Consider the following 16,326-nt stretch of genomic DNA (forward strand, 5'->3'; position numbering starts at 1 on the left):
CGGGATGATCACCGGGATGATCACCGGGATGACCACCGGGATGATCACCGGGATGTTCACCAGGATGATCACCGGGATGATCACCGGGATGATCACCGGGATGATCACGGGATGCTCACCGGGATGATCACCGGGATGTTCACCAGGATGATCACCGGGATGATCACCGGGATGATCACGGGATGCTCACCGGGATGATCACCGGGATGATCACCGGGATGCTCACCGGGATGATCACTGTGATGATCACCGGGATGCTCACCGGGATGATCACCAGGATGATCACCGGGATGCTCACCGGGATGCTCACTGTGATGATCACTGTGATGATCACCGGGATGATCACTGGGATGATCACCGGGATGATCACTGTGATGATCACTGGGATGATCACCGGGATGATCACTGTGATGCTCACCGGGATGATCACCGGGATGATCACCGGGATGATCACTGTGATGATCACTGTGATGCTCACCGGGATGATCACCGGGATGATCACCGGGATGATCACCGATCACCCCCGTGGGGCCGTATCCCCGAGAACCGAGAGTGCTGCGCTGCGGGGACAGGGAGAGCAGCCCTGGGCAGCTACTGAACAGACACAACAGGGCTCCAAGGCCGGGACTATGAAAACAAAACCCTTTCTTCTTTTTATTTTTTTTTTTTTTTTTTAAGTGGCTCAGTCTCTTTCCTCACGCATTCCTTCACATCAGCAAGGTCTGTGCTACTGTGCCCCATTTTCAGCTTATGGGGCATGTGACTGATTTTGGAAGTCAGTGAGATGGAGGGAAATTCTGAACTCACTAAAGCTGTGCAAGCCTTGAATTACTCCACTAGGAACATCAGTGACAAATTTAAGGCACAGCTCCAGTTTGCAAACTCTCCTGCTCTGCTGGGCCTAGGTAGCACCATGAAGCCATCATGTGGGAAGACTTAGCTTTCAATGAAACAATACCTTTTCTTCAGATACTTCCTAAGTGAAGAAAGGGCCCTGTCAGGATAATGAAGTGCTTCATTAAAAGTAAACTCAGACATGCAAGCGGCCTTGAATGCTCTGACTTGGAGAGAAATATTTAAAAAGCCTTTTCAAAGCTTTAACAAAGCACTTCCCTTATTAATAAAGCACTAAACATCAGTGAGTAAAAACCCCTGGACTTACCTCAGGGTAAGACCATTCTGGTGAATAATCTGTCACCATGAACAAGCGCCCGCTCTGCTGCAGCAGCCCCAAAGTGCCCTGTGCTGCAGCTGCCGAGACCACCTCAGCCACGTGCATGTATGCCATGGTGCTGGCTCCGTTCTCCGTGCTGCTGAGCTGCATGTTGGCTTGCTGAGGGCTGCAACAAGGAATGCACATTTCGGCCTGGTTGTACGTGGCTCTGTTACTGTCTTCAGGCTGAGACAGTCCAGCACTGTCACCTGATACCAGCTGGTGTCCATACAGAGCGTTGCTCCCACCTTCCACCGATATGAAATCGTTAATTAGATCAGAAAACTGGTTGCTGAAGGAGATGTCAAAGTGGTCTAAGTTAAGCTCCATGTTGGAGGAGTTATTTAAGCTAGGATGGGCCACAGGATAGAGTCCTTGTACCATGTTTCCTTGGAGAATAGGGAGGTTATTTCCATTCCTGATACCCCCGTTGGCCTCAGGCTGCAAGTAGTGTTCTGTGTTGCAGGCTTGAAGATCCCCTGATTTAAGTAGATTTTCATTTCCTTCTGCCTGCTGGGAGGTCTCCATGGGAACTTCAGCTTCTGCAGTCATAGCCTGGAAGTTTGCTTGGAACTGCATGAGCTGGAGAGAAGAGGTGGACTCTATTCTGGTTTCCACTGTGCCATTACAGTTGGAAGTGGTTTGGGACGAGGGCTCTGTTTTCACATTGGAGATTCCTAACGTGTTCACAAATGAACTACCTGTGTCATTCAAATTGTTGTGAGTGTTTTGCTCAAGGGGAAGAGGTTTGCTGGCATCCTGCAGAAAGAAGCTGGGGGAAGGGGTCTGATGGACGTGAGGGCTCTGGATGGTCTGATTGAAGCTGGAAGAATAGTCCTTGTTAGAGTCAATGGCACTGAAGTCCATCTGCTCCAGGGTGGTACTTGGGCTCAGACCTCCTCCAGATGGAAGTAAACCTGAACCAGTACTGAGTGTGAGAGTATTAGATGCAGAAGTGGAGGAAAATGCTTCTTTGGACATCTGTTGTTCGAAAGATGTGTCCTCGGTTTTAATTTCTTTTGTGAGGGTTGTGTTGAAGTTGAAGCTACGTTCTGTTGTGGGTGACTGCTTTATGTTGGTATTGATGCTGTCACTTTTCATACCTCCTCCACCATAAGTCTGCCCTTGCTTGGGATTGTTAAGAAAACAGTCTGGGTCAAAATTCATGGTGGTTTCTGGAATTTTCCTACTTCCTTCTAAAGTTGTGGAGAGCACAAGTTCCTCAGAGACAGTGCTGGGTAGCATCGACAAGCTCTCTGAACTGCCAGTTGTTGGAAAAGCAAACTTGTGTCCATCTGAACTCACAGCAAGTACCAGTCCTTGTGCAGCTGCATCTGAGGACAGAAGGTGTTGATTTGGGCCAGACGTGGGTGACATGGTGTACACAGCTTCACTGGTGACTTCAGACATAAATACGGTGGCACTTTGTGACAAACTTCCCATAACTGATGCTACAGCCATACTGGACACACCAGTGACAGCTGGGCTATCTGCCATATCTGGGTCACTGTTTAACCCGCTGCTGATGGACACAGGAGAATTCTGGGTCGTGTCAGGGACCTCCACCTGGTTGGTAGAAGAAACCTCAGTGCTGTTTTGATGGAGCAACACTGGTTTTGCCACTTTGCCATTCCTCTTCTCTCGGCTGGAGGCTTTGCCATGACTGTGCTCGTTCTTGCCTTCTGAGACATCGTTATTTTGTACCTCTGAATGAGTGCTGTACCCACCTGTCCTTGGTTCAACCTTTGGTGATATGATGCGGTGTTTGGCACTGTTACACTTGTGATGCACACTGCTTCCTGCCCCTGTGCCAGAAAACAACAGTATTTGCTGTTCAGTAAATGCAAAACTGGGACAATGCTAGTTGTGTATCTCATGCCTGTAGCAAGGGGCAGCTATGCTTGTGCATACATGTGTGAGAGTGAGTGAGTACACACATGAGAGGGGAGGAGAAACCTTGGAAATAAAACAAATTTCTCACCAGGACCAGAAGTACAGGTCTGTCTAATGCACAGATCCACTGCATGCAACCTCACAAACAGACACATAGGCACTCCTACCCACACCCCATGTAGCACCTGCCCCCTTCCTCCCTGCCCCAATCAGGCAGAGTGGAATTGGCATCTGTGGCAAAGTGTCAGAGTTATTTAAATGTGCCTAATCTCAGTGCAAAGCCTGCAGAGCAAGTGCTGCTGTTGTCTGCTGTGGCACAGGGCCCTGTTCCATCTGCCCCATGGACAAGACCTCAGCCCCTGGAACACATGCTCAGCTCTCTACTGAGCTGGGTGATGTTGGAAAGTTTGGCAAACACTCTTAGGACATGGATGCTGACCAGTAATCTGAAAGGGACAAATGCCACATCATGCTCCTGTCCCTGGCATCACCCTGATGCCTGCATCTTCCTGTCATCACACTGTCTTACAGCTGCCAATCAAATTATTAAAGAAGAAACCCATTATCCATACAAAGCATTCTTGTCCTCCCATAAGGATGGTGATGTGTTTCTCCTGACTCTCAGCCATCCCTGTGCTGACAGACACATTGCACTCTGAGAGGAGCACACAGAGCACACGATCAGCACTGCAGCTCCTGAAGAATGTTCAAAAAAGGGCCACTAGAAGAAAATCCTCTATGAATTAAACCAGCCAGCACCTTTACTGAGCTGTAAAGGTAACACCACCTGCATTCCTGAGAGCTTGTAATCAGGCAGGATGAAGTAAACTTTCCTGTCTGCAAAGGAACCTTAGTCACAAACTCTGGTGCAGGGACTGCTTTTGCTGTTTCAGAACAGCAGCCCATGAATTTTTGATGTTTCTTTCCTTAATTGATTAATTTACTCTAGACTGAGGTAAGAACATTAACTATGGAAGTATAGAATGACTGAAGGGGGAATATAGCTCAGGGCTACAATTACAAATGCCATCTTTGGGGCAACATAAAGCAACCATGTAGCCACTGCAATTTGCTAAATCGTTTGTTGCTTGCCCTTGAAGGGGAACTTCTCTATTATGTGTTCAAGATTTGAATGAGGTCACTTAAAGTAGTTCAAGACAGTGCTTTTGAGACTAAATACAATATTAAATCTCTCTATTCTCCTAGGTATAGAAATGAGAAGGAACAAGGGAAAGGCTTTCATGCTGCTGTATTTGGGGATGACAGGAAGGGATTGGGAATGTGTGTGTCAATGTGCAAGCCAGTTACAAAACAAAGCAATACTGTTATGTTAAAAAGCACTGAGCAGACTTAGCACAAGACAAAACATCAAAGGGAAGAATAAAAGGATTCATGTTCAGATCTGCAAGCCTGGATCAAATGCTGAGCCTTAAGGGGTGAATTTTAATCCATACTCAGGTATTTCAGAGGTCATCATTCTTATTTAAGCCTTGATTGTATAATGCAACTGCTCAAGAAGAAAAAGAAAAAAAAAACCCTTTGAAGCACTGACAACTTTCTTTTATACGTTTTGCTAAAGACTAGTTAATGTGTCATATACTTTATTTGACCAAAGTGCTAGAAAGAAGCAGCTCTAAAGCAGATGAATTGGAAAGTGAATCACTTAACTTCCCACTGTCTATAAGAAATACTAACACTAAGGATGGTGTTTCTTGCTGCTGTACTGTCATCCAAAACAAGGTCATCTTTTCTAAGAGGAAAGAGACCTGTATTTTCATGATACCTAAATAAGACTTATCTCAGTGATACCTTGCAATTAACCACCTGAGCATTTCTCCAAAAAAGTGAGCTGCAGGGCAAGGAATTCAGAGGGTGAAGTTGGAAGAACGTTAGATTTTGAGGATTTGGTAGCAGGATTTGCACATATAGAAAAGAATATACCTTTTTGAGCAGCTCATGTATGAACTACATTCATTAGAAAGCATTGACATTTTCCCCACAAGTTCCAGCTGCTTTTTTATACGCTCGAGACTTCAGTCAGCTCTGAGTTCATTGTGTCCCAGTGTTTCATGAAACAGCATTTTTATCCCTTCAGTACTACAAACCCTGCCCCCAGCCTGGGTGAAGCTGTCCCTCTGTGCCCCCTGAGATACTCACCCAAGGTACCAGTGCAGAGACAGTTGTGTGTTCGAGGCTGGGGCTTGGTCTGGTGGCTGTCGAGGATCTGCTGCACGAGCTGTTCCACTGAGAACCCTGAACTGCTGTTGCCATTGCTGCATGTCCACTTGATGCCATGAACTGCAAACACAACAGTAACATTTCCCGTCAGAAAATTCAAAATCATGCCAAAAACATCAAAAGCCACTGCAAATTACCAGCAAAAATCCATTCCTGCTGCATTCTGTCAGAACTGAAAGGAGACCTATAAAAAGCAACAGTAATGGATACTGGTTTGCTATTCTCTGCTCCTTGGTATCAACAGGCTTCTAAAGGCAATTCCTGAATTAGGTATATATAGAGGAAGAATTCCTCAGTAGAGTATCTGGCTCTATTTCAGTCTCCTGCTAACAGGGACTCTGAACCTGCAACAACTCTCTGAAAACCCAAAAACAACAAAAGACTTGGTTCCATTGAAGTTAAGCAGTATAATTCCAAAAAGTGTTTTAGAATCTTTTTCTGTCTGATATGAAAACAAAATCAGCTTTATAGTAAAATCAGCAGCCAAAAATACACCAGAGTAAAAGCAAATGCAAACCTTCTGCCAGGTCTTCATTGTCAGATCCCAGGTGGCAGTAGTGAAGGCTGACTCATTTTTTGGGAATGACTAACAGACACTGTGTGAATTCCTCCTCAGACTTGGATGACCTTTTAGTAATATGGGAAAATGGACAGGAGGGTGATGTTACAGAACATGTTTCAAATTGAAGCTCTTTTCTTGGGAACTCTCTGGGCCTGTTAGCTAGTTAAATAAGAATGCTAGACTGCATGCAGACACATGATTTGAATAAAGACTCCCTCTCAGAATATTTCAGTTGCAGAATTTCCTATAACAGTGATATTTGCAACCTGACTTACAATGGAAATGGCACTTATAAAATATTTTATCCATAATAACTGACTCAAAGCATCTTCTGTCTCCTTTAATGTCTCTATGAACAATTTATATGTGCATATTATTTATTTATCTTTAAATGCACCACAGCTCACGTGCAGATTTTGGAAAGTGCTGATAAAGGACATCATTTCCAAGGTGTCCTCATGTCTGGCAGCTTATTTTCAGGAGTGTCTTTGCCATAATTTATCAAGGCACATTCCTTGCATCTTGTGCTCTAAAATCCTTAAACCAGAATACACAAAATGAAAGCTCAAAGTCCCATGGACTTAGGCTTTGTAGCAAAGACACAGATACCTGTGTGGTGAAGGTCCTGATGTGAAGGGGTGAAATTCTGGCAACAGCAGGTTGGGCTGATGCTCCTGTACAGCCAGAGCCTGGCACAAGCCAAAAGCAGCATTGTGCAAGGAGATCAGAAGCAAATGAAGGGATGTTTGTGACATCTAATGTCTGTGGTCACAGGGGCAGCATATCCAGTCTCCTGTTCCCCTCTCTGATGCTGCTCACTGAGTGTGTCACACACAGCTGGGGGAACAGAGCTCTTCATCTGATCTGGGAAGCAGTTTTATTGCTTTTTTTTGTTACCTGTTGCTGTACTGCCTCATCACCCACTAATGTCACTTTGCCTAACAGCATCTCATCTTGCTCTAGTTTTATACTGCAGAATTCACATTGCTATTGGCCAGGCTGGATAACCTGCAGAAATACTGTAAATCAGGTTTTCAAGTATTCTTCCCCACATCACTATTTAAAGTGCTGCAGATAGTTTTGTAATAAGTCCCTCTATGTTTGTTTGATGACCACATTTATTGTTATTGTACCCAACAGACTTTGCTTTCCAGTACATTCACAGTTTTGGATTTCCTCTTAACACTCAGTCTCTGTTATTACATCCCAGTTAGACACGCTTGCCACTTCTCTACCTCTGCTCACATTCATTTTATAATTTAAGATACATTGTTCTGTCACCAGTGATATTATATCTAATAAGTGATGCTCAAACACCAATTTTACAAAAAATACATTGTCAGTTAGATTAGAATGCAGTCAAGTATTTTGGATGCTTTCAGCTATACAACACAAAGTTACTGAACTGTAATCATTATTAAGAAACTTTGCATTAAGTGATTTCTGGGTACTTCAGAAACACTTTGCTAAAGAAGTGAGCTGGTGTCCATGCTGCTGGGTACAGAAAGTCTGTTTTACAGCAGGATGGCAGAGCTGCTCCCTACTGCTGCTAAATCCTGGGATGAGCAGCCCATCGTGGGGGCAAGTCTGGGAAGTGAATCATGGCTTGGGGTTTGTGTATTCATGATGATGGCTCTGAAGTCTGAATCAAGCTGTGAGCAAGGAGCTAAGGCATAATGGGCAGCTTTATAGCTGGGTACTTGGAGAACCATGCCTATTATTTTCAGGTCCTTCCAGCACAGCAAAATCCTGTTGAGGATCAATTGCTGCTGAGGAAAGGTCCTTTTCTAGCCTTGCTCCAGCTGATCCAAAAGGGCACTGGCTCCAGCTTCTGTCCACGTGGTGCCACCTTATTCTGGTACTTATATTCCCCATATGCTATGAAGGTTATAAAATAAAAAGCCAGTGAAGGGTGACAGATTGCAAAAAAAGAATGTCTGGATGCTTAATGCAAATTATCCACTATCTTGGCACATCCAATATGCAGATTTTCTTCCTCCCTCTTTTAAAGAAAGACTCCTGTGCCTGGTGAATTGTTAGTACTGAATACCAAACACTATCAAGATGGCTTTTAACATGTCACGCTTGGCTTCCTGACACATAATGAATCAGCAGGAAAGGAGATTTCTATAGGGAAGAAAGTGCATTATGAAAAGAAGGCTAATAAAAAGCATACACACATACTCTTCCTGCTTCTTAGTGGTTTAAGAAGTGAAACCACTATAGAACTCTGTTTGATTAAATATAGCCATAAAATATGAACACAAAAGGGGGGAAAAAAAGCCTGAAGCTTAGCAGAAATTCTGGAAAGGATTTAAATCCAGATTCCTGTCCAGCCTCCTATTGCATTTCCTGATAATTTAAAATGAAAGCTGTGAACTGCTTCCACACTTTCCTTTTCAGTGATAGCATGGAGGGGTCTAAAGCTGCTGCATTACAGCAGCAACACATTCCTGCTGCCACATACCCTCTGCACAGCACCTGCAGCACTGCCAGGCACAGCTACTGGTGCTGCTCTGGGTGCTCAAAGGAGAGAAGTGAGACTAGGGGAAGGTCCACAACTCAGAGTGCTAATGCAACCTCTTTTCATGAGCTTGGGCTCTCACCTTTCTTCTCTTTCTTCCCTTTGAAGAAAAGGCAATAAAAATGACCTTCTGATAGTGCCCAGCAGCTCCTCGTTCATTAGCACTGCCAGGACTTTGACCATCAGGAGCAAAGGAATGAAAGATGATCTGAGCTACCAGCAAAAAGGCTGCTCAGAATCCAAGGGAAACTTGCACACAGAAACATATGACTGTCCAAGTTTCTAAAAACACTCTGGCTACTTCTGCCTTCTTCTGCTGCTGCTGGTACTCAATCTTTCACAATTTCCAGACCTGCAGTCTTCCTGTCTTGCAGATATCTTCCTCCTCCCCATCACCTGAACTCTACCTCACTGTCTCACCATCACTCTAGACTTTACACCATTCCCTGTTTCCCACCCTGTGGTTTCTCTACCCTAAGAAAAACTTGTCCCTGAAAAACCCTCCCACATTTAAATCTGATCATTTCACCCTTTTTAAATACTCTTAGACATTTCTCTTTGCCACTTGAAGCATTTTACACTTCCTGGTTTTATTCCAAAGACCTTGCTTTTCCATACCACCCCCAAAACACAGCCTCCACATCCATGTACATGTGCAGCACATGATGAAGCCATTCCCTATACCCTACATGTGGCTCCTCTGCCTCAGTTTGGTAAATCTTTTGTTACTTGAGTAACAATGACATTTCCCACATGGAATTGGCAAGTTGGTTAGACTGATAGAGCTAGAATATATAGAATCATCAAGATCAGGCTTCTGTTTGCCTGCTGCAAGCCCTGGTGTCAGAAGTGCTGCCCTCAGCCACTCCTGACCCACACAAAGCACTTTAAAAATCCCCAAAGTGCTGCTGGGAGTGTGAGTGGGTGCTCTGTCCAACTGCCCATCCCTGCCTTGCTGCCCACATCCTGCTCCATCAAGTGCAGGAGATGGAGAGGTGTTTCCATGGCGATGGTCAATGGGAAATGGCAGCCTGGTCCCTTCCATCTCCACTGCCTTTCTGCTGACAGAAGGAAAGGCCTTGCTCTGATTTCTCAGTTTGGCTGAAGGATATTTCCATTAGATTTATCCTTTCGTACTCAGACGCCCACACACAGTTTAGCTTTGATTTTCCAGCCTTCCATTTCCAGTTGTTACTGGTTGTGAAGGACAGGTTTACCTGAGCCTCGCTGCTGGGGACAGCAGTGACACCCCCTGAATGCTAATGTCCTGCACGGACTCACACGGGCGTTTAAAGAATAGCCTGCAGCTATTCTTTAAAGAGATGTCTACCTTCCAAAACACTTTTCCTTGAAGGTTTGCTCAGATGCAGTGGGAAGCTCTTGGGGACTGGGCAGATGTGCTGTCCAATGTCCCTTGGAGGGGACCAGCCGGGCAAGACACGACTCTTCCGGAGCTGCTCGGAGCAGCGCTCCTGCCGCTGTTCGCAGCCGCGTGAAGCCCAAGGCTGCTCGCACAGGAGGGGCAGAGTGGGAGCCGCCTCTCCCGGTGTGATCCTCGCCCTCCTCCGGCTGCGGCTCAAGGGCACCATCACCATCCTCCTCCTCCTCCTCCTCCTCCTCCTCCTCCTCCTGCTGCTGCCGCCCAGAGACCGCGAACGGCGCCCGGCGGCCGCCAGGTGGCGCCAGCGGATAAGGAACGGGCGGCGGGACCGGGACCGGGACCGGGACCGGGACCGGGATCGGGATTGGGATTGGGATAAGAGCCGGGACCGGGACCGGGACCGGGACCGGGACCGGGACCGGGACCGGGACCGGGACCGGGATCGGGATTGGGATCAGAGCCGGGACCGGGAACGGTATCGGGATTGGGATCAGAGCCGGGACCGGGACCGGGACCGGGACCGGGATTGGGATTGGGATAAGAGCCGGGACCGGGACCGGGATCGGGATCGGGATTGGGATCAGAGCCGGGACCGGTATCGGGATTGGGATCAGAGCCGGGACCGGGACCGGGACCGGGACCGGGACCGGGACCGGGATCGGGATCGGGATCAGAGCCGGGACCGGGACCGGTATCAGGATCGGAATCAGAGCCGGGACCGGGATCAGGGCCGGGATCAGAGCCGGGACCGGGACCGGGATCGGGATCAGAGCCGGGACCAGGACCGGGACCGGTATCAGGATCGGGATCAGAGCCGGGACAGGTATCAGGATTGGGATCAGAGCCGGGACCGGGACCAGTATCAGGATTGGGATCAGAGCCAGGACCGGGATCAAGGCCGGGATCAGGATCAGGACCGGGACTGGGACCGGGATCAGGATCAGAGCTGGGATGAGAACCCGGATCAGAACCATGTGCCCCAGACCCAGACGAAGCCCGGAAAGGTCTCTCAATTTCTCAAGTGTTAATTTTTAATTTCTTTTTTCTCGATTATTTGTTTGTTTGTTTGTTTTGTTGGTCTTCTTAGCAAAAATCTCGCTTCACATATTTGGGGGGGAAAAAATTCCTCATAAGCACAGCCTGTACAGAGAGGGCCTTGAGCCTTTCCCAAGGTCTCCAGCCCTTCTCCCCACGGCTCCTCCCGGGGCTCCAGCCCTCCTTCCCCAGGCTGCCACATCTGGGGGCACTGCAGGAAGATGTGCACTGACACCTCTGCAGAGGTGTCACCTTTGCTCGAGGACTGAGTCTGCCAGTCACTACAGCCAAGTGTTAACAGGGGACACAAAACACTAAGGAAGAACAGGAAACAAAGGCTGGTGTGCCTGTAGCCTCCTCAGAGAGGTTCAGCAATTGCTGCATCTGGTTTAATACCCAAATTTTAAGGGGTCAGGAAACTATTTGGTTTAGGTTTCCTCAAGTTAGTTTCCATTACTGATAATGGTGGGTTCCTCCTGGATTGCTGTCAGCACTAAATGGGATTATTTCATTCTGGTGTCTCCAAATGCAGCTGAAAGGCACCAGGTGAAACACAGACCCTAATTCTGTTCTTTTGGCAAAGTGGGACTATCTAAGGTAGGTAAAACTCAACCACAAGGGAAACTGTTTCCCTACAGTGTGGCCCATACAGGCAGGGAATCAAGCTTCCTCTGGGGACATAAAGGCCACCGCAGATTTCAGAGGGACAGGAAAAGTGTATTCTTCATAGGACTCCTTTTTGGATCTGCCCACCTGCAGTAGTGAAGGGATTGGGTGAAAATGAGAAGCTGAGCAGGTGGCTGATGAGCAGGAAGCTGATGCTGGCCACGCAGACAATGTGAACAGGGGCACTCAAAGTCCAAGTGGTGGGTGAGATATAAGAAGCTACCTAACACCTTCTATAATGTTCTCTTTTTAATAAAAACTCAGGCTATTGCAGTAAAAGTGGATGTCAGCATTACTAAGCCCAATGTCTTTTTGAAGAATCCACGTTGCTTTCTATGTGGTCAGTTGAGCTAAGCTGGCAAGCTTCAGTTTTCATTGAGGGGTACTTTGGAGCTCAGACAAACTGCTTGGGGAATTGTAAAATTCATCCCATGTAGCACTTTTGTACAGCTGATCTCTTAAGATGAAATATAACCCCAATCCTTAAACAGAGTTACTGAAATTGAATATAAATTCAAGCCAAGATAAAACTCCCAACAACTCAATTCTTCAAACTGCATTAATGCCAATTGCTGCTCTCTGAGTTTTGTTCTGAGCTCCATGAGTTTGGTGCCTTCTCCAGTGATGACACTGCAGGGATGCAGGTTGAGGTCACCTCCAGGAGGGCTGATGGCTTCACTGACACAGAATTAGGGACTCTGGGGAAAGGCAAGAGCAGCCCATGCCCACTGACTGATGAGCACACGTGGAACTTTCAGCTTGCCCAGCTGTGGCTGAATGCAGGCAGCACAAACAGGAGCCCTCAGCTCCTACACAGCAGAGAAATGCAAAAAGCTTTTCCTCTGAAAAGAAGATAGCTCTTAATTATAGTGGACCTGGAACAAGGATTGCAACGCAGCACCAGCTGTGAGCTTCTAAGTCATACTTTGCCAGCTGAAGGATGAGAGAGCCAAAAGGGGATGATTTGGAGAAACCCCCAACATGAGCTGGCCCACAATTTGCTGATCATATGGAGTTTATATACAGAATTCTGCTGTGATGGATTCTGCCACTGAATTTGCTTTTACCACCAGATGCCTCTAAGGACATCTGCTAATCTGTTCAGAGAAATCTCAAAGCAAGACTGTAATGGGGCATGGGGTGGGGGGGGAATTGAAAGCTATGCCAAATTGAGATTCATTCTTCACACCAGGCATCCTGAAATGACTTACAGGTGCCTCGGACAACATTCCTGCAGAATTTTCATGTATTATAGCTATTCACTTCACACAAATGCACCCAAAAGTTGCATTCATACCAAAGCAACACACACACAACAACCCTTTTGATTGAGACATCCAGTTGAGATGCTCCCAACAGTTGGATTATCCCAGGTCTGCCATCTGTGGAGGTGTCACAGCCTTCCCTGAGCTCCCTGACCTTGCTGACACCTCTCAAGCCTGCAAGGAAAAAGTAATCATCCTGTGGGAGGTCAGGAATGTGTATGAGGCCTTCCAGGCTCACATGCTTCAGTCTTGAGGACTGCCAAATTGAGGTCTGACAAGCCAAGAGGGATGGTCCAGAGAAGGTGATCAGGAGGTCATGGATGTTCCAGTGTGAAGGCAGGTGACAAAAAGATCAGAACTAAAGCAAAACTCTGAAGCCACGAAAGCAGAAGTCAGGCTGATTAATTAAGTATTTACAGTCTCAACTCAGCTGGAGGTGTTGAGAAAACCCCAAATCCTTAGAGCATCTGCAGCATTTACCTTTCATGGATGTTCAGATGGGTTCATTTCAGTCTCTTAATTAGTCCACACAGCAGCTATGTTAGAACAAGTTAATGCTGTTTCCACAAAGCTCTCAGAGCTCTATGGCCACTCCAAAAAGGTGGTTTTTAAATCCATAACCACCAGTGCAAGCACAGTCACAGAATGAGCAAGCATCACCCCTGCAGCCAGCCAAGAAGCTCTCTCTGGGTTCAGAGGTCCCCTTGGGGAGCAGGGCAGCCTCAGTACCCAGATTTCAGTGCCCTGCTCTGCTCACAGGGGTGACAAGGAGCTGGTGCCTGTCCCTGATGCTGCTGAAGACTTGCTGAAGCCTGTTCTGACTTTGGGATGATGCAGTAGGGAAGGAAGAGCGAGCTGAACAAATTATGGATGCAAGAAATGTAAACAAACTCCCTGATCATCCCAGCCAGGGTCTCTCTGCATTTCAGGAAAAACAGTTTGATGTATTTGTCTGGCTTGGACTCCAGGACTGATGCTGCTCACCCTGCCAGCCATCTGTCACATTGCTTTTAGTTCTCCAGGCACACATGGCCAAGAGAACATGCTCCCACACCACTGGCTGCCACACCACTGACTGCCTGCTACCCTCCACTCTGACAGAAAAGCTTTAATACCTGGCAGAGGTCAACAGCTTTAACACCTGACTCCAGACCAGGCTGAGTAGGACTTCAACAAACAGCACTTGTCAGTGAGTCGAGAGCTGGACACTGCCACCAACCTCTGACCAGAAGAAGTATTTTCCCCAAAGGCAGAACTATTAGCTTCTCTCCCTTAATCCTGAATGACATCAGTGGTCTGAAATGGGAACCTCCCTGCAGGTACAGGACCTCCACACACACCCTGTCTGTAATCATCACTAACTTGTCTTAAATGAGAAATTCTCATGGAAAACAGCAACCAAGAAAACAAAATAATCAACAAAACTCCCACACAGCTTCCAAGTCCAGAGGAATAAAACACAACAAACCCTGACACAGAACAGGTAAAAGGGTGAGACTCTCACTGCACCAGCGACACCATGCACAATGCTTTGATTAAGCCATTGACAAATCTGCTTTAGGGCAGAGAAATTTGGAAACATCAGGCAATCAAACTGTGAAGTCTGTGAAAGAATGTGATTAATGCAAAAATGTGATGAAACTAATGTGCTTGGCTCCAGAATTTCATGGCACACCCTATACTGGAAGCAAATCTGATGGCTTCTTGGCGAGCAGTGCCCCTCTGTGCTCCCTGAACACGGTTATCCGTGTCCTCTTTGTTTTCTAGGTCTGATCAGAATCCAAAGCTTTTATTGTAGCCACATTTCTAAGGATGTGTTTCCCAGGATATGTACCCATAAACAGAGACGTGTACATGCATATATACTCTGAATAATTGCACAGAATTTCACTCTCCCCTCCTGGGACATAAAAGAGCCAAGTGTTATTAAATTTATGGTGAGTTCGTTGTAGTTTTCACATAATTTTCTTGATGCACTGCAGATTTTTTAACAGGCGGCTGCTTCCTTTCCTGTTTAATGTTAAGGTACTTGTCCAGTCTCAGCTACACCAACATCCTGGATTTCTGTCTAAGTTTATCAGCCCCAGGGGCAAATGTGTTATTTTCTCTATCCTCCTCTGCCCTCCAGCTTTGAGTGGAAAAGGATTACACAGGCTGCACAGCTCAGGATGCAACAAAGGACTGCAAACTCAGATCACCAGATCTGATCAGATCACTGCAGCCAGCACGAGGCTGATCTTTCAGGGATGGCAGAGACACATCAGGATGTACTTCATGGCTGAGACCTCCAATTACAGGAGGCTGGGCATGACACCAGCATCCAGTCAGGGGCAGAGGGCAGGGACAGCTGCAGACCTGGTATTTGTTAACTCTCATTTGGTATTGTGGCTTTTGCAGTTAATTTTCTCTTGGTTGTAGAGGCACTTTATGTCTAATTTTTCTTTCATTGCAAAAAGATGTTTGTGTGCACATTGGAATGTGCTCTCCAGGGGAAGACATACAATATAACTGTGATGCAAAGGAAAATATTACACACCAAGGCAGATGCAGAAGGGTTCAAAGACAAGCCTGTCTGCAGGCAAACTTCCCCATCACTCTGCACACCTAAGCAGCCTTCTCTTCAGGCTGCATAGTTCAAAACTGTAGGAAATTATGCTCAGCTGAAAACACTCAGTTCCACCTGTAAGCTTCAGCAACCCATTGTGACCTGACAATGACCACCCAAACATGGAGTGCCTTTGGGGGAATCCACCTGCCAGTACTGCACAGGCTCTTTGCAAGTGAGCAGGTGCCTACAAACAGCCCTAGAACACACAAGGACATAGGCACAATTTGGGGACAGTCTGAACAGCTCTCATACCATACATCCCAAAAATGTAGAATATTGGAAAGAAAGTGTGTGCAGATACAGGCTGAGTTGGATGGACAAATGACTCCTTCACAGGATGGATTTGGCTGTGAGAGACACTGAACTCTAAAAATACAGCAAAGAAGCAAAACCATCTCCAGATACTCACACATGGGCTTGAGCTGCCCGATGAGCTCCTCCTTTGTCCACTTGGCCCATTCCTTCTTGTCGGTGTTTATGGAGCACAGGATGGGCCCGCACGGTTTCCCGCAGTCCTCGATGGCCGGGACGTTCAGGTAGTGCACCAACACAATGTCTGGGTTCTGCAGGACAGCAGGGAAACAGTTACACCACTGGGGACAGCACTCCCTGCATTTAACTTCCTAATTAAAGCTGTGACAGCAAGGATGGTGATCAGATTGTACCGGATTTCCCCGAGATAAGAGCTGTTCTTTAAAAGAGGTGACAAAAGACAGCACCTGACAGTTTGCACATGGCTTCCCCCATCCTGAGGGCCCTCTGCTTGCAACTCTGCTGCTCCACTGCTGTGCTCAGCACGAACCTCTTTTCCAACCCTCACAAGAACAAATACTTGCAATAGTCCTGTGACCACCACTGACAACAAACTCCACGTAATATGCTTTGGCTTAAGGGACCTTTTGTTCATTTGAGATGATGCTTCCATCAGTTCTGGTCCACAT

The 16,326-nt window shown here is 46.8% G+C and overlaps 2 protein-coding genes across 12 annotated transcripts in view; both read right to left on the reverse strand.

Annotated features, from left to right (window-relative positions):
• SLC45A1 (solute carrier family 45 member 1) overlaps positions 1–16,326 on the reverse strand; it is a 367,325-nt gene that overhangs the window by 186,095 nt on the left and 164,904 nt on the right. The window lies entirely within an intron of this gene.
• Positions 1–16,326, reverse strand: part of CAMTA1 (calmodulin binding transcription activator 1) — a 235,628-nt gene that overhangs the window by 40,878 nt on the left and 178,424 nt on the right. For all 10 annotated transcript variants that reach the window (XR_013776769.1, XR_013776770.1, XR_013776771.1 and 7 more), the window contains 3 exons: positions 15,795–15,948; positions 5,264–5,404; positions 1,163–3,018 (listed from right to left, as the gene is read on the reverse strand). Coding sequence is in view for 6 of the 10 variants with exons in the window: in XM_079326116.1 (XP_079182242.1) it covers positions 1,163–3,018; positions 5,264–5,404; positions 15,795–15,948 (2,151 nt within the window). In the remaining 4 variants the exon portion in view is untranslated. The remainder of the gene's footprint in view (positions 1–1,162; positions 3,019–5,263; positions 5,405–15,794; positions 15,949–16,326) is intronic.

The sequence above is a fragment of the Erithacus rubecula genome (assembly GCF_903797595.1).
Source record: "Erithacus rubecula genome assembly, chromosome: 24".
In the NCBI taxonomy this organism is placed as follows: Eukaryota; Metazoa; Chordata; class Aves; order Passeriformes; family Muscicapidae; genus Erithacus; species Erithacus rubecula.